Here is a 20,991-nt window from a genome sequence, read left to right as displayed (position 1 = left end):
AGTGTTTGAACAGGCCAAAAAAGCCATTAGAGATTGCATGACTGGAAACCATCATGGCTGGCCTATAGCAAATCAACTAGAAGGAACGATCCAGCTACTTCCTTGCTGAAAGGTTTCTGTCATGGCAAAGCACCGAGGCCTCATTCTCTGATCTAAAGCATTATATGTTTCCAGAAATGGAAGGAGCAGGTTTCTATTTTAAAGAGACTTCCAACTTTTGTGTCTGCATACTGTGATTTTGCGTCAATGTTTTGCCCAATTTTTGGCTAAAATGGGTGCTATTAAGATGCGTATGAGCGGAACTGAGCATCTGACCCCTCAACATCTTCATACACCATTATATGTATGCATATAGGCACCCTGGTAAGCCAACAGGTAGCATGCTCACCCAGCACTCACGACAGCAGGCTGTCAGATCCCATGCAAAAAGGGCTGTTTCTGCTGGGAGATCCCATGCTCTGGGTTGTATTAAATTTGTGTCTCAGTGCTGCCAGGCCTACGCTCACTGAAACTGACACTAACAAGACATAGATTTCCAAACAATCTAGCCTAATGAATTTTGAATATTATTATGATTAATGCCAAGGCAGTTGAACTGATTATCCAACATCCAGAAGTTAAGTAATGGAGCCTTATCTAAATCATGTAGAGTCGTCAGTCAGGAATGGCTCTGGCTGCAGAGAAAGACAGAACATTATTGGTTACCCAGAGGGGGGAGGCACTGACAGGGCAGAGAGAGAGAGGGACGATGGAAGGGGAAGATTATGAGATACCAATCTAAAAGTATTTTACTATAGAGTGATAGCACATGCAAGCGCTTTATTGGTACTATTTCCTAGGCTGCATTTCTCAGGCCACTTTGAGACTTCGTTTTTCTATCACCGGGCTAGGATTTATTGGTCAAATCTGCTTCCTACTTTCTGGAGCCAGAAACTGAGCTGATTTGCATTCTCTGCGTTGCCAAAAGAGTAGAATCCTGATGGATATGTTTCTTACATTGTGATGGTTTAACTTAGCCTCTATCTGATTAGTGTTTGAGTTATTAAGTACTTCTTGTAGTATTACCAGCTCACTGCAAAATGATAATGCAGATCAGTCATGGACAATTTCTGTTGCTACTCACAGTCTTTGCAGAGTATGGATTCCCTTTGAAGTAGGAACTGGCTGATAGCTGTGCTGTTTCATGGGTATTGCACATCTTTGAGCGTGTCTGCCCTAAAAACGTGTGGTGTCTCCTACCTGGTGTAGACAAATGGGTTGGTCCATTTGGTGCCTGACAAACTGGCTGGATGGTGATGGGAGTTTTAAAGGGTTTAGTGCTGTAAATGTGCCCGTATTGGGGCTGTGGAGCAGAAGACCACTGAGGTCACCATCTGCATGCAGCCCACTAAACCAGCCCAGCACCATTTGCTTTGCAAGCTGCAGTTACTCTGCCCTTGTCCCTTCCCAACTGATATGGCCAGAGGTCCTCACAGTCCATGTCCTATGTTCATGTTGGAGATCTACCAGTGGGTAGCGATGCTCTGAGTTATGGGAAGAGAGAGGCGGGATGAGCTATGGTAAGGAATACACCAAATAGATTATTGGCAAACATAATTAAAAATATATGCACGATTACTCCTCCGTTTCCTTTTTCTTAACCATCCCTTGCATTACCTCTGGCGTTTTTAGATGGCAGATAATATAACTGAGAGGGCTCTTGGGTACCGGCAGCTCTTGGAGAAGCAGTGATTTATCTCAGGCCATTTTAAGGTAGCAGAATTTACCTCTAGCTACAGCCACCCCTCCAATTCTGCCCTCCCCCTTCCATTTGCATCGGTAACTGGCAGCTTGTTAATGGCTCATTAGGAATGCTGGAAACCGTGGGACTAAAACACACTCCATGGAGCAGAAATGAGGGGGAAAGGGAGAAAGGCCACTGTCCCTGCTTGCAAATTACACTGCTTGATTCAAGGCGTTTCAGAATTACAGGTCATAAAGCAATGAGATTGCTAAATGAAGGAAGGAAAAACAATGTCAATGGCAGGCTTTATTCTTAGACTTGTGTTTAAACACAGCACATGCGTCTGGGGGGGAAGAAACAGTCCCTTGCCAAACAGTCCTACTGACAGCAGGAAGATCTCACCCTCGTCTCAGTGTTGCATTAACCCTGTGGAGCTCTCCCTGCTCCTGAACAAGTCCATCTGGTTCTTTTCATCACCTCACAGCGGGGACGTTTGGTTCCCTTCCTTGCACAAGTGCAACCCTCAGGCAGTGGTGACCCACATCTCTGCTTTGGGTTGTGCAGGACACCCAGAGCAGTAGGCACGTAAGACATACAGTGATAGGCTGCTTTGCACCAAAATAAACCTCCCAAAACCTTCTACATACACATTGTAAAGTATCTTTGCTCACCTGTGAAGCAGACAGCAGGCTGCCAGGGAGAAATGGTTGGGTGCAGAGTGATGATGGGATCAAGTCTGTCATTCTGGGACAGCAGAGCAGCGTGCAGGGTGATGCATGGTGTGCACAGGGTACATGCACAGTGTAGATGCAATCTGAAATCATTGTAGGAAGCTTTCTGCTGCTTGTTAACTGTTTTTAAGCCCATACTGAGCACAATGAGTACAGCACAGGCACAGAACCTGAAGGCAAGAGCTGTGCTGATAGTATTAGCAGGAACATCTTTAGGAATGGCTTTGAAGAGGAGGGGGGAACTGAGGCTTCAGCCTCAGCTCAGCCCAGGGCTGGTACTGCTTAAGGCTTTTCAGTCATGAGAAGAGCTCTGGGAGGGAAATTCTGGAGATGGTGCTGTCAAAGATACATCTAACGCATTTCTTTCTGATGAAACAGAAAGGAAATTACAGATAAAGTACTGGGGAATCACATCCAGTCACAACGCGCACTGAAATGCAGCTACCTCTAATGTAAACTACTTAGGGACTTAAGAGCTTGGCAAGGTGACAGTTAAGGCCATGAACTGCGGGACAGCTAATGTTCAGAATGCTCAGATCTGTCTGTGTGTCAGAATTAATCCCTCTGCTTTGCAGAAGGTGCCCAGGAATCTATCAGGACTTGCACACATGAAATGCTGGCATATCTGACAGGATGCAGAACTGCCTCAGTTCTGCTGGACCCAGAGCTGACGGAAGGAAGGAGTCAGGGCAGATCATTTCCCAGGGATCCCACAGCTCTTAGGATATATGTTCATGTGCAGCCCAGCCTGGGATGGCAGCCAGGTCTTCAATTAAAGAAGAGCCCAGGTTGTCCCTATCTACAGTAGTCAGGGTATCCATGTCCTATTGCTAGGTCTAAACAGAGGTGATGTGTTGAGTAGATTCTCTTGGAGAGAAATAGCAGCAAGGTCCACATGGTGGATATGGCTGCTTTGGGGTGTGATCCTGGAACTAGCAGGGTTCAGGAAGGGGAACGTGGGACTGCCCACCAACACCCACCTTTACTGCTTTGAGATCTGCATTCCAACGCATCCAAAGTTCTCCTGAGGGGTTTTTCAGCCTTTGCTTGTCCACATTCTCTCTGTGAGTGGCCCAGACAGGATATATCTATATAGCAGTTTTTCAGCCTTTGCTGATCACTGCTGTTCTGCTACCTGCTGCAGCACTGTCAGGCTCATCATGGATGACGTGTCATCTTCCCTTCCTAATCAGCCGGATGTCATTTAGAAGGCTGGGACAAGGAGAACTCCTTCCCTAGACACCAGCTTTCCTTCCTAGCAGACAAACCTAGAGCCTTACAATGCTACTTGTACGTAACACTTATATAGCTTTACATCTTCAAAGTGCTGTACTAGCATAAGTAATTATCTCTCTCCCTAATGGCCATTAACGCTGCCCTTTCCCCAACCTCCCCCAGCTCCCCAAGGTTCAGCTGTAACACAGCAATAAGCTGCTCTGAGGGAGCAGCTGCTTATCTCGCAGTCGAACACGTAATGAGGCTTCATAGCACAGCCCTGGTGCCCTGGAGAATCCCAAACATGTGCCATCCCCAACATGTGGTTGTAGCCCAGCTCATGCCCTTGTGAGTATCCATTAGGAAGCGATGGAGATGATACTGCAATTTGGAGATGGAGAAAGACGAAGGCGACTTTGGCAGCTGAGAGGATGCGCACTGATTGCTCTATTTATTACTAGGATAGTACTGCAAAGTGAAAGAGCAAAGCAGTGGGAATAACATGTCAGTGTGGACATGGGGAGTTGATCTAGGGAAAGAAATTTAGAGAGCTAAAAATGTCAAGTGAAGCTCGACAGCCACGGCAGTGGGATAAAGAGGCCAGTCTGCAGGTCTGTGAAACATTAAAATAACAAGGAAAAAGGGTGAGCTTGGCAGCATCAGGATTTAAGAGGGGGAACAGCAGAGGATTTACTTGCCTTATTTACTTGAAAGCAAAACTCTCTTCCAGGCTGTGTAGTGCCTCTGGGGGAGATGTGACAGTGCTGCTGTCTGAGGACACTGCGTCTGGAGTGGCTTTGGGAAGTGCACCTGAGTGGTGGATGGGATCTTGCAGCCATGGCTCCTGGGGGATGGAGGGAGGTGGGGTGGGATGGGATGGAGAGAGGTGGGTTCACTTGCAGTACAGCTTCAGAGCAGGGCCTTTCCCCACCTTCCCGCATCTCTTCTCTCACCTGTGAAATGGGAATTTTAATCCTCATCAGTCTACAAGGGGGGCAGAAAAGGAAAGTCAAAGGAAAGGCTGTAAAACATAATGCTCGGTGTGATGGTGCTAAGCTGGGCACTGGAGTGGCTCTATAGACAGCTCAGTTGATGCCTGTTGTGCTCACAGACTTTGCACGTGCTCTCTAAATTGGGACACCCTATTGGAGACACAGTGGATACTTCTGAGGTTCCCACCGATGAACACAGCTGAACCACATGTTGTTATCCAAGCATTAATTTTCTTAATTATGTATATATTTTCTCCCCCAAAATGAATGTATTCATTACTACTGCCTTTATTTTTAGTAAGTCATACGTCTCACATGACACTGAGGGTGAAGATGAATCTTTGACAGTCTCTGGACTCTACCACAGGAGCTTAGCCAAGATTGTGTTGTCACGTCCTTGGGACAGCTATTGACTGTGCATGTCACTTTACTGGCAATTTGTCACCCAGATGTGTCTGGAGGAGATGAAAAACCTCGACTGCATTATAGTTTATTACAGCTAAGATGGGGTTACTGGCTTCTGTGCTGCTTTCAGGGCCAGACTCTCAAGTGGTGTGACTCGGGGCACTCCCATGCGTGCAGTGCTGCTTGTGCTGGTTGAGGATCCGGTTCATAGGTTCTGATTGCCACTAGATCGGTTCAAAAGAGTGTGAGATGGGCTCAATACATTGTGTTAGCTGTAATCTCTGATGATTCTCCAAGATTCAGGATATTGCAAATGTAGAAAGCTCTGTAATATGTAATCATTTTGAGACTGCCGGAAAAAAATAAGAGAGCTAGGGCTACTTAAAGGGAAAAAAATAAGCATTAGCTCAAAACAATTTCTGCAGCAATCAAGTTTGATGTATGTCATGTTCTATCGATAACATTTCCTTGGAGCCCTTCACTAGAAGGGAAAGCAACTTGTAAAAGCTAGGAATGAAGGAAAGAGCTAAAATTGCAACCAGGGTTTCAAAGGAACAAACAAAGAAAAGAACATTTCCACTTCCATTAAGGGAGTTCAGAGCACCAAGCTTTGACCAAACAAGCTAAGGCGACTCTGCATGGGAAGTGTAGAGCTGCAAGGAGTTTTATCTCTGTGCACTGCAGTTCTGAGTATCTCTGCACTTAGGAATGAAAGATGCTCATGAGACTTTTTGAATTGCTTCTCTCTTTTGCAGCAAGAGGCTGTTTTGGAGATAGGTAGGAGCAGGTCCACAGACCTCTGAGCACTGTGCTGTGATCCCAGGTCTGAATGCTGGCAGACCTCAGAGCAATCTGGCTGGCATCCTCCATGCAGAAACCTGCTAAGCATCGGACCCATCTCACATTCTATTCCAGCACTGCTCCCACAGGTCTGTCCCTCCTGCTTCTAAGAAATGGGGCTTGGCTCTGTAATGGCCCTTCCTCATGCTGGGTCAGTTTCAGTCAGGCAAAGAAACATGTAGGAGCCTGAGGAAACCAGGAGCATGGGAGAGAGCTTTGTTTGTACGAGGTAGATTTTCACTCAAACAAGCGTGCAACAACCTCATTATTTTGAGTAGCCACACGCATGCAGAAATCCTAGAAATCTTCTACTCAAAATCCTTCATAGGATTGGAGAGATTTCTGCCTGTCTGAATCAGCCGCAGTGCTACCAAGTTATTAGCAATTGCTTTTTTGGTGTCCATAATGAGACAGGCAGGATTCCGAGCAGCACCACAAAGGCCCCATCTCTCATCACCACTAAACCCTCGGCCTCTTCATATTCAGCAGAAAGAAGTGCTGGACTGGTGGCTGTGTGGCTCCCTGTGCTGGCTGGGCTTATCAATTAGCTGCTTCCACACAGATGGTGCTTCTTGTGTAGGACAGAAGAGAGTGAAAAAAAAATTTGCCCTGCTTAGACACACTTGTTTAGAAATCTCTAGTGATTCTGAAGGTATATCCATCTGCTTTCAAGCTGTTTGCATGCATTCACCTGCTGTATTCGTGTGCCTGTTGAATCATAGAATCAGCTGAGTTGGAAGGGACCCTTCAAGGCCATCTGGACCAACTGCCCTGCACTGATCAGGGTCACCTACAGCTGATCAGGTGCTCAGAGCCCCATCCTGCCTGAGCAACCTGTGCCAGTGCCTCACTGCCCTTAATGTATAAAATTTCTTCCTTATATCCAATCTAAATCCCCCTCTTTTAGTTTGAAACCATTTCCCCTTTTCCTATCACAACAGACTATGCTAAAGTGTCTGCCCCCTTCTTTTTACATCCCCATTAGATACTGAAAGGCTGCAGACCCTGATAGAGAAAGGACCTTTCCCTTTGAATACCCCAACGGGACTTCACCTTTGGCCTCCTCCATTTCCAAGCTCTCTAAAGAACTGGCTTTCCTACCTCCATTAACCGCTGGGCATATCCCTGCATGCACGAGCCTGTTCCTTACAAACAAGACTTCCTTTTTGCATTGTGGTCCTGCAGTCATTTACATACTCAGAGCACTCTTCAAAAAGGTCTGTAGCACAATTTTACGAGCACAACATCTTTCACACAATTAGGTGATGAGCAGATCCTTGCATTCGGCTTTTAGAAAGCCTCACTGAGGAGCAACAAACCCTGCTCTGTATTTCTGGTGGGTGCTGAAGCCCTGCAAAACCCACTGCAGCACCCTGCAGAACACTCTGCTCCTTGCCTTACCTCCTGCTTCATCACTATAGGGTTCGAGCACACCCTTGGCATTTTGTTGTTTTATTAGTTTACAGGCCCATTTTGGGAGGAGGGGACATCATTTATCTTGATACATTTCACTCCCTATCCATCACACTAACCAGGTGGGGCTGGCGGGTAAGCCCATGGGCGGTCAGGGAGGCTGTATCCAACCCAGGTCTTTTGAACAGCTCCGTGCTGATGTAGCTCATGGGGAGGCCCCAAGTCAGTCCATATTCCATCAGAGCTGAGTGCTTCATCAGGCCTCTGCTCACTCAGATCTTGTGCCTTTTTCCTCACACAGGTGGGAGGACACACCATGCTGCCTATCCGTTGGATGCCTCCGGAGAGCATCATGTACAGAAAGTTCACAACAGAGAGTGATGTCTGGAGCTTCGGGGTGATCCTCTGGGAGATCTTCACCTATGGGAAGCAGCCGTGGTTTCAGCTCTCAAACACAGAGGTACAGCAGTGCTGAGATATCTCAGCTGGAAATTGTGCTTGTTACCATCTCTCCTTTCCAGACTCCTCATGCTCTGATGGCTCCTACCTTGGCACCCATGATAGCTCTTTACTGTGTCATTTTTCAGGTGTAGAGGTAAAAATCTTCTCATGGGAGAAGCTTAATTATCTCCATTAAGAGCTTGAGATATTGAGGCATGCAGGAATCTAAGAGTTCTGCCAAAGCCATGGGTCATCTCTGGTCTCTGCCTTCCAAATTCCTGACATACCTCCATAATAGCCATCTTGGGTGCTGACACAAAACACAGATTATTGCTGGGATGTGTGTGATACTCTGCATGTCCTCTGCTCTCTTTCTCCTTATTTATACCTGAAACTCTTACTGCATTCATCATTTTCTGACAAAGAGTTTGAAGCTTGTTATATGGCATGTGGCACACCTCTCTGGGTCCGTGTGTCACAGGGATACCTATTCTACAGTTTGCCCCTGTTCGCTGAGGATGGGACCCAAGGGGATAGTTTGTCCTTGTTATTTCCCCTAATAACAAAAGCTGCAACCCATCAGTGTAGGGCTGCACGTTAAAAAAGCTGAGGGAAGGATGGCTAGCATTAGCGGAGTGTCAGAGCTGAGGTTTGAGGCACATCGGCAGAAATGCTTTGCAAGATTTTTGCTCAGAATAGCAGGGGGTATGATGGAAGAGGAGTAAGATGCATTGACAGAGCAGTGTGTGGGAACCTTGCACATTTTCATCCTACTGTGTATCTAATGGATTTTAGAAATTTCACCTTTTGTAATGAGAAACGTACATTTTCTGCTTTCTGGATTCAGATCCCTTAATTAAGTGAGTTGCAGAGATGGCAAATCCAAGGTGTTGCTTTACATCTCTAATACTTGCCCATTCGTGTGCTCAATGGGGCCTGACTGTATATCCCAAAGTAGCACACGCAAACATTTTAGAGACACAAACAATGGAACAGACAGCGACAGAAGTTATTTGTCACGCTACTTAATGAGCTGCTCTTGCATTTCCCTAGGAAGGTAAATACAAACACAGATGAACACATGTATCTCATATCCAGGTGAGAGGCATTCTGGAAGAGAGCTCAGCAGCCCCCTATGCTTTTCTGCCTCAGTTTCCTTTGGAAGTAATAGGACTCAGAAATGTGCCCTGTGGCACATTGCACCCTTGGGTGAGGCCATTAGCAAGGTGAGCACGATCCCTCTTGCAGGTTCTGCATGGCCTCCCAAACACTTTTTGCAAGTGTGTTCAAGGTTGGCAAAGATCCTTTCTCAGCAGAGGGATGAGGCAGGGAAACACTTCCTCTGAAAGCCTCAGACAGTACATTAGCTTCTGTTCATGCCTTTCTGTTGTCCTGGAGAGGCAGGACCCACTACTGGGCTCCTGTGCACATTTAGGATGTTTGCCAGGAACCATCAGTTACCTTCGACCCCTCCCATATGTCAACACTGCCAACAGCCTTAGAGCCATGCAGGCACTCCTACATAGTGTATCCTCCTCGGTCTGCTTTAAGCAGGTCCCAGTCTCTCCCCTCTGCATTTATTTGCAAGCAGAAAAGCGATAAGTATCTGCTGAGCTGTGCAGCAGGTCCATTACTATTCATAAATGATAAATTCCAAACGTACCCTCGCTGGGTGGCTTCCCTCAACACACTGCTTGGGCTCTGTGTTTGTCTGCAGAGTATGGCAGGTCACTTGTGCTCCATGATGCTGGGACTCATCAGCTCCAAGCAAGGAGGGCAGGAGGTAATAGCAGCTCTCTGTCAAATCATACCATGGTTTCCTTTGCATCCGTTCCTCCAGTGAGCAAAACACAAACAGACACTTAGGGGATGCCAGTGGCATCCTTCTGAATAGCATTTCATGCTGTCCAAGAGCTCACATTTCACTCATTAGCAGCACTGACCTGATCCAGAGCAGAGTGTTAGCACTGCAGGTTTCTCTAGCAGAGATGTGATTTCAGATGAAATTTTATTATTATTTTTTTTTCGGCTCCTTTTCTATTGCAAAATGAGGCAAAGCTGCCCTTGGAGATGAAGGTAGAAAGAGATGCGCTGAACTCTCTCGTAGAACTCTCCTGGGCTTTGCAATGGAAAGGGCTCTCAATTTTCAGGGAAAATAAAACAGCTTTTCAGCTGTGTGAAATATGAAAATATGAATTTAGCTCGTGAATGGAAAGGCTTTATATTTTCTTTCTTCAATTATCAGGAAAATACTGACAACTTCAATTAAAACATCACGTAATTTGCTTGTGACCTCCTGTCTGGAGGGTGCATTAAGGTAGACATGTGTTATAAGAGGAAGAGGCGAGGTTGCAGAAGGAAGCAAACTTTTCAGTGTTAAACCATCACTAATGACTCACAAACAGGTGAGCAATGAGGATCTGTAAACCTCTTGGCTCCTCAGCATTTGCATTCCCTAAATGAGGCCCCAGCACAGCTACCCATAGAGCTGTGTATGCCTCATCTCTGGAGGTGCTCAAGGCGAGCCTGGATGGGGCCCTGGGCAGCCTGAGCTGGTGGGCTGGGACTGGATGGGATTTAAGGTCCTTTCCAACCTAAGCCATTCTATGATTCAAAATGGCACATTAGTCAAGAAGCATCTGGGACAGGACATGATCCAGGATAGGATATTATCCAAGAACTGCCCAGTTTTTGCTCATTGTTCCCTTTTCTTTCTTTCTTTCAGGTCATTGAGTGCATTACCCAAGGCCGAGTTCTGGAAAGACCTCGAGTCTGTCCCAAGGAGGTTTACGACATCATGTTGGGCTGCTGGCAGAGAGAACCTCAGCAACGGCTCAACATCAAGGAGATCTACAAGATCCTCCATGCTCTGGGCAAGGCCACACCAATCTACCTGGACATCCTTGGCTAGCAGTGGCCACTTGTCAAAAGCCCCCGATCCTTCCTTCCGTCCTTCCTTCCCTTTCCCCCTCCCAAGTCCTTTGCCCCTCAGCTCCCAAACAAACATCTTCAATATAAACTCAAGTGCCTGCTACACATACAACACTGAAAACAAAACAAAACAAAAAGCAAACCCAACACAATTCCCACAAAACAACAACCTGTAAGGCAGTTTGGCTTATATATATTTATAGATATCTCTATTCTATATATAACTTCCACACCAATACAGAAAGAAGCTGCTGTTACAGAAAAATTATAAGACTTAAAAAAAAAAAGAAAAAAAAAGTAACAAATAAGGGAGAAAAAGTACTTAAATATATATATAATTAAAAAAAAAAAAAGAAAGAAATGAGAAGGTATCTTTCCCCTGAGCAATGAAGCAGCGTGTTGTCATCCTGCTGTGAGTATGGCTCAGGCTGCTGGGCAGGGCTTGAGTCTGGCTACAGCAGCAATGTTAGCCTGAATAGGTGCTCTGGGAGGAAAGCCCAGCCCCAGTTGTACGATATGCACTGAATGTGTGAAAAGAGTCCTCCCTTCTTGTCCTTGCCTCCCTTCCTTCTTCCCAGCCCACAGGTGATGGGCACAAAGACAGGGCAGTGCCCCTGGACAAATTGTCTTTTACCAAACCTTTCCTTCCCTCTCCATCCTTCCCCGTCCCTCTCTGCCTTTTTCTTCCCTACGACATTTCAGGACAATTTTTCTAATTTGCTGATTCTTAACTGTATAGACTCAAGGCTTTCAATCACACAGTCAAAGGATTGTGGCACCTACGGGTATAACACAACAGGAACCAGCTGCCCTCCCGCAGCCAGCGCATCGGATGGGCCCAGCCCTCCCTCCTCCCTCTACAGTGGAACTGAAAGAACCCCCGGCTGAGGGAGGTCCTGAAGACCCATTCCTGATTCATCCCAATCCATTGTGGCTTGCAAGACAGGAATGCTGTTCGTCTCAGTGCCCAGTGGAGATGGCAACGTTGGGAGGAATCCCTCCATCCCCCATCCCTGCCTTTTCTCCCCACCCTTCATTTTAATTGGGGCCGTGGGATTGTTACTAAGCCACAGCCAAATTAGTGCAGACCCTCAGCAGATAGGGTTGCATCTCCTGTTCCCTGTTTGGGGGAAGGCTGCAACATGCAGCTGGAAGTGTACCCGCATCACAGCTGGGCATGCCTTTGGGGTCAGCATATCCCAGTGCCCTCCCTCCTCATCTTCTTCCCATCCCCATCCGTGCCCCATGTCTCAGTCCAAGCCTTAGGCACAAGACAGCGTGAGGCCAGGGAAGGGGACAAGGCTAGCGAGATGGCTGGGAACCTCCCAACACCTGCCTGCAGACCCCTTGCCATTCTCCTCACGTCCCCATCCCCTGAAAGGATTGATGCATCTGCCTTTGAGCTGTTGTGAAATGCAGAGGCTGAAGAATAGCTCCACAGGCAGCCCCGGGAGGAGGAGGGGATTGAGGGGAAGGTGCCTCCAGGAGCAGACAGCTCAGCGGATGGCTGCAGCAGCCAGCCTTGCATCTCAATGAGGATAAAGGGCTGACAGGCAGCGACAGAGGGTGCTGGGGACAGCCAGGAAGAGGCTGAAGCATCCTCCCTAAAACCCATCTTCCTCACGCAGGAGATTATCCTGACCTGAGGAAAGACTGAGTCAGAAATGAATCCTGCCTGTCCAGACAAAACCTTCCCTGGGTTGTTTTTTTATCCTCTAGATAGCAGAGAATGAAGGGGAACCTCAGCCTGGCAGATGCTCTCAGGAGGCAGTGAGCAGGCGCCACAGGCACCGTCAAGGCAATTGAGAAGGCGACAATTGCCAGCACAAAAATAACCTGCTCGGACGCAGTTCTTGTCTGGAAGGGAATGCAGACAGGGGAAGAGGTGATGGAGATGGGATCTTGACTCCTTCCCCATGGCCAGAGCAGTGTTCTGGACCAGGATGCAAGAGATGTGTGAGTCTGAGACCTTATTACAGCTGGCCACTGAAAGGGAAGATTTTGCATTCTCTCCTCAACCTCTCTGTCTCTTGCCAATCTCTACCTCCCACCCCTGGCTCTGACATGACCTGGCTTAAGGTTTCAGGTGGGGCAGGGGATGCTCCTACAATGTTTGTGGTGGCTGTGGGTTTAGGCTGTGCTTGTATAAAGAGCTCAGAGTGAAAGAGGATGGGTGGCAGTAAAAACGTTCAGCCTTTACCTTCCTGGTTAGATTACGGAGAGAGAGACGGTGTCATGCAGTAGATGCTGGACAGACTGCCATGGACAGACAGCAGCAGCTCACAGCATGGGCACCAAAGGTGTTATGGTCAGTGTCAGGGTGTGAAATGGCAGTCCATGCACACAAACAAGGTGCCATGCCACCCCTCCATAGCAAGTAGTTGCTCTGCTGGGAGAGGATATCTAGTTTTCCTCATCTAAAACTAAGATTCATCTTTGAAGTGAGAAAGATTGGTTGAAAATTTGCTAGACCTGCAATGGCTCTTTTTGTGTGTAAGCTGCTTTGGCTAAAAGGACTGGAGACTGCATCTAGGGAGAATACACAATGGTGGTACCAGCCCATCACCTCCAAAAGAAAACCCTTCTCTGGGGCTGCCTGCCCCATAACCCAAATGGTCTCTTGCTCTTGTGGCTCTCAGGCACAATGCCAGACTGTGCAATGCCATTGTTTTGTCTGCCCTGCTCTCTTGCTCTTATGCACTCATTTCTCTTTCAGCCGGTTTTGCTGTCCTTTACACAGGCACATAGTCAGTGCTATTCCCCTAAAGCCATTCTGCACAACACCTATATCCTCTTTTCCCTTCTTCTTTCCTCCTTGTGTCCTCCCCAACACCGCTGCGTGTCCCTTTGCCAGCTCTTTGTACTGTCCTGACAACAAGGTGAGCTCAGGAGCCGAGCATCACACCTGGACTTGATGCAACGTGGTTAGGAATAAATGGTCAATGAGAGGCAAGGAGATGGATCTGCCAGAAGATGTGAAGTGGCTGAGACCAAGGTCCAGGCTGTCTGACTGCTTTACCATTAGCCCCACCAAGTGCAATGACTGCTTTGAGGAAAGGTCCTTTTGTCAAAGCTAATCAGGAACAATTGCTCAGAAGAGCAGGATAAGATGTGCTGCAGTGCTGGCTCCCAGCAGCTGCTGTGTTATGCCCGGTGGCCTGGTGCTGCTGGATGCAAGTTTGTTGGTGGGGAAGGAGGGACGGCTCATTTTTGTTTTGGAGACATGACTGAAACTGCTGCATCCCTTTCTGGTCTGACAGTCTTGGATGGGAAATGGGAAAGCGTCTGTGCTGAGTTCCTGGTGAACCCTGAGACCTCATTTCAAGAAGAACCTTCCCTGGAGCAAAAGCAGAGCACCTCATCAGCATGGATGACAGTGCCTTCGCTGTGGGAAGAGGGGCTCATGTGGGGGCTCTGCCACTGCTCCACTGCAAGCAGAGGGAGAAAGAAGAGCAGGTTTGGAGGGAGAACCTCACAGAATGCCACAAATCTAAATGTGGGAAGTATTTGGGCTGCAAACTGTAGGCAGTGAATGTGTCCCCAGCCTTAGGGGCTCATCTGTGACCTGTCTCATTTCTTCCAAACAGTTTTCCTTCCACCATAGTCTGTCAGGTTGAGAGATAAAAGCTGAAGCACAGCTAAGGGAAGACATGCAATGATCTGCCAGACTAGAAGCCCATCCTGTTTCCCACAACACTTACCATTCGGTCCTACATGTCCCTTGATGCATACATTCTGGGGGCAGAAAAGAGCCTGTACTGCCTCATCTCAGGCTCATGCCGGTGTCCATGGGGTGCTGAATTGCAGACAGGTGGCTCTGGGAACACGTGCTGCACAGACAAACACAAAAAACGTGGAATGCCTTTAGAGAGGCTGCTTGTTGAGAGACATCATTAGCTTTGAGCTGTCTGCCTGTCCCCAGGAGTGGGTGGAACAAGGTGAGAAAATATGTAGGGAAATAAAAAAGCCAAGGGAAGGGAAGGGCTGGTTGTGGAAGGCGAGTATCTTGGGCTGGGAAATTGAGACTGGTTTCGGGAGCGTGGCAGGGAATTTTAAGTAGCACAGTGGATACAAGCAAAGAAAAGCAAAGGGAAACAGCAACATGCTAGAGCACCAGGAAAAGCTAACTGTAATGCAGGGCAATGCTGGTTAAAAAAGGAGACAGAAACCAATAAAAGCAAGGGACCATTGACCCAGGCGAAAAACAAAACAGCCAAGGTTTATGCTTGTTGGTGATTATTTTCTTTTTCCAATACCTAAATACCACTGTAAAACGGCATTAAAAAGTTATTTTTTGAGGCCATAGACAGGAACATGGTACTACATGAGCTGGTTTCTTTCATGTGAAAGGCTATTCCTAGAAATCAAATGCATGAGGTTCCCTGAATTCCAGCTATGGTTCAAAGAATGCAGACCTGGGTCACTGCAAGCCTACAAAGCCATAAGTGGTTCTGAACATGTAATCATCAGACATTCATGTGCAAATCTGCATGGAAACAGTGATCTGTTCAGCAGTGTGATCTTAAAAAGTTGTATTGAATTGGGCTCCATTTTTCCCCCATAGAATATCTACATCCTTCTCCTCACTGTGACTTCAAGATGGTGATGCAAAGGTGCAGCAGAAATGCAAAGTCACAGCCTGAAGCAGTGATTGAGCATCTGATGGAAAGGCAGAGCCAACCCAGGGGAGCTCAGGTGCATGCAATGTGGTGCAATGCAATTGAGTGACCAGAATGGGTGGAGCCAGGATCCACCCCTTCCCAGACCTCATTTAAGGGCTGGCAGGGGGAGGTGGAGGTATCTCACTGAAGATCCCTGCCTCCTGGAAGTCTTTCTAAGGCAAGCAATCTCTTTTTTCTTTTATTTCTGTGTCCACAGCTGCTACATTTGGGCTTATTCTTATTTGCTGCAGCCTAGAACTGTGCCACCTTGCTATAATTGCTGTATTTTCCATCCTGTTATATAGCTCTGCCTTACAAAAGGCAGAGCAAATCGCTAAGTATTAGTGAATTATGTCTATTAATAGGGTGATGGGAAACTATTTCAAACTAAAGTTATCTCAAAATTATCTCTCTTTATCTTAATTGGAGATAAAGAAAATGTTGTTTGTTTCTTTGTTTTTACAATAAAGACAGTGAGGCACTGGCAAAGGTTGCTCAGAGAGGTGGTGGGTGTCCTATCTCTGCAGACACTGCTGGTCAGGCTGGATGGGGCTCTGAGCACCTGATCAGCTGTAGCTGTTCAGTGTGGGTGAGTTGGACCAGACTGCCTTTATGGGTTTCTTCCCAGTTCTTCTCTATGACCTAGCCAGGAATCAGCTAAGCTAGTAAAGCCAGTGTTCATACCACGTGTTTCTGTAGTAGCTGTAGGTGTGTTCTCTTGTTGTTTATCCTCACCATTACTTTAGAAGATGTGTACATGGGCTGCTGGCTGTGATGCCATGCTACAGTGTCTCCTTTGATAGCTGGAAGCTGTATGAGTAGAGCTCCTCTGTGACTGTCAGGCACAAACATACTTTAGCAAATCCCAGAAGGGTTGTTCTCCATTCAAATGCAGTATCTTTCTGATAGAAAAGAATATGGCCTTGGAAATTTGGCATAGAATGAGTATCAAAAATAGAGAACTCAACTCCCATCTCTGCTTTCCAGGAATGGTCAAACCTGCTCAACTCTAAGGTGCCCTTCCTAGACTCTTGCATCAGTATACATTTAATGTTTATTTAAGCAGCTGTGCAGTTCCCAAAACCGGGATTGTCTCCCATACTTCCTTTGCTGTTCTCCCTGCATGCAGGAGCCTCAAGCATGGTGAATGTAGGAATCTTCAAACATTCATTCAGTCTGGCAGTGTCACGAGTGACACAGGCTGTCAGTTGCTGTTCCAAGAGGAAAGCAGGAGCATTCAGTCTCTTCTGTATCTCTTATTCCCTCCCAGTACGCTATTGAGCAATGAAACATCTCCCTGAGAAGTGATAGGAGTCCCATTGCTTGCAGCTTTAAAAAACTGAACCAAGGAAAGGGATAAGAGACCAAAGAGGAGAAGAGGAAAACAATATTACTGCTTTTATTTTTTTTTCCCCTTTTCTTTCTGGGATTGAACTGAGCTGGTAAGTTGCTTTCATCTCAGTGTATTTAATTTCTCACAAACCCAATCTGAGAGGTCTTTTCCTATGGGAAGAATGAGCAGCGTCTCTTCTTTCTTTCACTAACCCCACAATATTAGCATCTCTCCAAGGAGAAAGGAGGCATAACAACTCTAACCATCACTTCCTCACACCATCAGGAATCCTCTGTGGGAACTGATCTCCTGCCCAACAAGTGACTGATCCTACACCAAAAACCTTGAGCAGTTGTTCAGTTGGGATGCTTAACTGCAGAACTACTGGTTTCTTAGGACAAGGTCCCAGCAGGAAAGGACTGAAATACCTCTAAAGACAATCATAGCTCTGGGAGGCCCAGATTATTTTTTTTGGATGCTCTCTCTATCTCTCGGCTGGTTTCCAGCCTCCACAATCTATGCTGCTTGATATTTAGATAGCTGAGTTGCTGCATTCACTCCCTTCTGAGTACAGAAGGCTGATGAAGCTGTTTGATTTCTGAAGTGGTAGGCAAGATAAGACTTCTTTCCCTGCCCTCTCCTCTTTCTCCCTGTGCAGCTCCTGTCCTTGCAGTTCTCAGGACCTGACTAGCAGTTTTTTAAATGAGGTAAAAGTCTTAATGTGAGGTGAATCCTGAGACCACAAACAGTCTGGACTTCAAACAGTGAGAAAATTGGCGCCGAATGATTCCGCACACAAAGCAGAAAACTTTCATTTCCTGCAGGCAGGATGGAATTGACTGTTATATTAAGACTTCAGAAGGAGCACTGCCCCGGAGTAATTTCACTGCTGTCAGGCAATGTTGACATCTAGATTAACCTCTGTGCAGTGAATTTTACAGCAAAGCTCATTGTAATGCATGTGGGGTATCTCCTGTAAATCCCAGCTGAAGCCCATAGTGTCCCACCCTTCTGCACACAAGAAAGGGTTGGGGAGCAGCTGCTATCATTTTTGACCCCAGCAGAGCGTGACTCTAACCTCATCCAGGCCACTTCTGCTGAAACTGATTTCCTACCCTGCCACAGTGACAGTAGTTCCAGACAGTACTTTTTTAATTCCCCAAAGAGGTTTACATCACAAGGCTGACTTGGTTTTTTCTTCCCCTCAGTGACAAACGGGTCCCTTCACACATCCACCAAACAACACAGATCTAATTAAAATGCACTAGTTAACCAGTGGCAATTAACTGCTTGCACTGATTAACTCCAAAACATGCAGTCCCTGCAGTGCAGTGATCAGACCTGAATGGCAGATAAAATCCCAGCTGTTGAGAGATGGTTGCATCCAACACTACTTACCAGCCCACAGGTGCTCTGCTAGCTCTGCCTACCAAACCAGAACTGCATGAATTAAAGAGAAGAGCACAGCACAAGTCATAGGAAGTGGTAAAAGAATCTCCTGACTCCTGAACTCAGGGTTCATGTTGTTAAGATGGAAGTTTAGGCCAGAACAAAGCTCTTTTGTCCTTTACTGTAAGAGCAGGCCAAGCAGCAAGGGTTCCCAGGCAAGAGCATCACAGCTTCTTTGCTCTCTTACTTGTGAAAACCATCTTTTCTGTTGTAGGCAAGATACACCTCTGAGGGCTACTTCTTCATGGAAAAACAAACAAACCCCTAACATCTAAAAAACTGGAAGAGAAAGGGAAAGGAGTATTTGTTTGTTATAACCACACCTTTTCCTTCATACCCTTATTTTCCAACTCGGATATTGCTGTACAGTCTTATTGCAGAAAGTTCTAGGCAAGACACAGGCTATCAGGTGCAGACTAGTTTAGTCACAAACCCTAAAGGCAAGATCTCACTAGTAGCTCTAGAAACTTCAGAGCACACCCATCCTTTCACCAATAGTTGTTTTTTATGTGTTTGTCAGAGTCTTTGGATAGCCTATGAAGAGGTGATGTGCCTGTAGTTCACCTCATCTTCAAATAGAGTTGTGTGCCCCTGGCATTTCTGAAATCAGTCCCATCAGGAAGATTTCTTCAAACTAACATTTACCATTCCCAATCAGAATACAGCTGAAAAGGCTATCCAAGGTTATAGAGAAGGTCAAGCTGTTGCTTTGGACTGAGGAAGGAATTTGATGGACCAATTTAACCGCCACAGCACATCAAAACCTGGTGGCTTCATTTAAAAAGTAATCAGTATTGTATTTCGCTTTAGACATCCGTGCATTAGTGTTCTGCAAATATGATTTCCTCTTTGTTTGCATTATTGATGCCATAAAATGTCAGACACATTAAAGAAAAAAAAGAAAAGAGGCCAACCTTTGGGGTTTGGAATGATTCTGGTTGAATTGCAGTTGGGTTACTTTTCCTTTTATTTCCCATGGTAGTGATGCACTCTTACTCATTCTGCTATTGCTTTACAAAGAGTTCTCTGTAAGTGTATTTATTCAGCCGACTGTATTTCAGGAAATGCATAACCTCAATACTTCATTTTTTTGCTTTATGTGGAAATATGTATATGCGTGTATTGTGGGGGAAGGGTGTGCGGAAGTGGGAGGGTGGAGATCTTTCAAGCACCTTCCGATGCCCAGTAGTAAGTTGGTTTTTTTTTTTCTGTAATGCTTTTTGAAGCCCTTTTGCTCAAGTGGCTGGATTGATTTCATCTCAAGAACTAACTTTTGTGATCATGATTTGAGGCCTTCTGGTTTTGCTCTGCCCAGAATCTTAGTCATTTGCTTTCACCATTCAGCAGCCATCTGCTGTCCACAATGGTGCCTAGATGTCTACGCCACACAGATTACACAGTACTTGAGTCTCAGGCATGTGACAGAGGAGTTTCAGCTCCTTCAAGTCCTTGACCAATGGCAAGCTTGCTGATTTAGTTTGGTTCCTAAAGTCCTCCTCACTTGAGGCTCCCTAACTACTGTTCCCAAGGCAAATACTATTATCTGCTGAGTGCTTTTTCTCCCAGACTATTAAAGAGTGCAGGCTTTAGTAGCCATATACCTTCTAGTCAGCTGTCTATAACAAATGCTGATCTATTGTTCAATATATTTCTATGATCTTTTTGGAAGAATATTCTCTCAAAGTGAGAGGAAAAACACCCTCCCAATTTTTTCACTATTTTTTTGTTCCTTACCTTTCAAAGAATTTTGACAGGCTAGAGGGAAAACTTGTCTGTCAGTCTGTCCTGTTAACTTGTTTCTGCTTTGATGCACTCTCCAGGGAGCTCAAACGTGTGGTTTGTGTGGTTTCCCACCAGCTTAGCTAGCATGAGAATTAAAGCAGCTCTGTCTTGAAAGTAAAAGCAGAATGGGATGGAATTATCTTCCCTCTGCAGCAATTTTCATCATTGATAAGATTTCTCTTGAGCTTTTCCTTACACTGATGACAAAACTTGGGAGCAGGTCGAGAAGGATGAGATGAAGGAATTTAAAGAAGGGACCTAGGCGCTGGACTTCAAAGTTAGCTGTTCAACAGCTAAGCTCTCCCTTGCTTCATAAAGCAAGAAGCCCCTAGCTTTTCATTAGCAGCTTCTTGTCCAGCTTTCATGTTCATATTCCTGTCTTGATGGCCTTCAGGTGATCTCCAAATCTTATCTATCTCCACAGATTTATATCTGGGGTATTCAAACAGCCCAATGATGAGGCAGTAAGGTCTGAATGGGCATTTAATTCAGTGTCCTTCTACTCCTTTTTCAAAGGGACAAAGATAGCGAAAATGCTGAAACAGGATAAGTAGAAGTAGTGCAGTTTCTTTTTAGACTGAAATATTTAAGATGCTATGAAGCAGTACCTATAAATATGCCTTGAAATGTTGAATGAGCACAAGAAGTCTATTTGACTTTTGTTTTTATGCCTGTAATTTCTCTCACCAAGAATCCAGCTGTTACTCAGCCCCCAGCAGGTTGTTCTGATTGCTGGAGAGATGGTGGGGATTGATTCTGGCTGGGATCTGTTTGAGTCCAGCCTCGTTCTCATGTAGCTAGATTGAGACAATCAAAATAATCAGCAAGGGACTGAACTGTTGTTCCTGTCTAAGTAAACCTTCTTGTGCAACAGCAAGTTAAATTCTGAAGGATTTCAACACCCATAACTTCATCTGATGTCAGTGAAATCTGTGGATACTGAAGATCACTGATATGTTAGGAAGATAATAGCAGGAGAGAGAAGCAAAATTCTTAAAGAAAACAAAACTAAAAAACCAACAACACTGTATATAAAAAGAGATTAGTTGGATTTTTCATATTATATGCCACAGTT

At 45.9% G+C, this 20,991-nt stretch overlaps 1 protein-coding gene across 4 annotated transcripts in view; it reads left to right on the top strand.

Annotated features, from left to right (window-relative positions):
• Nucleotides 1-15,852, top strand: part of NTRK3 (neurotrophic receptor tyrosine kinase 3) — a 177,070-nt gene extending 161,218 nt beyond the window's left edge. For all 4 annotated transcript variants that reach the window (XM_015873066.3, XM_015873065.3, XM_085515384.1 and 1 more), the window contains 2 exons: nt 7,621-7,779; nt 10,486-15,852. In XM_015873066.3, the coding sequence (XP_015728552.2) occupies nt 7,621-7,779; nt 10,486-10,671 (345 nt within the window). In that variant the 3' untranslated portion in view covers nt 10,672-15,852. The remainder of the gene's footprint in view (nt 1-7,620; nt 7,780-10,485) is intronic.
• The last annotated feature ends 5,139 nt before the right edge of the window (nt 15,853-20,991 follow it).

This window comes from Coturnix japonica, chromosome 14 (assembly GCF_054131305.1).
Source record: "Coturnix japonica strain WE chromosome 14, WE-NBRP24, whole genome shotgun sequence".
Lineage (NCBI taxonomy): Eukaryota > Metazoa > Chordata > Aves > Galliformes > Phasianidae > Coturnix > Coturnix japonica.
The sequence above is the reverse complement of the archived record's forward strand: the minus strand, read 5'-3'. Positions and strand labels throughout refer to the sequence as shown.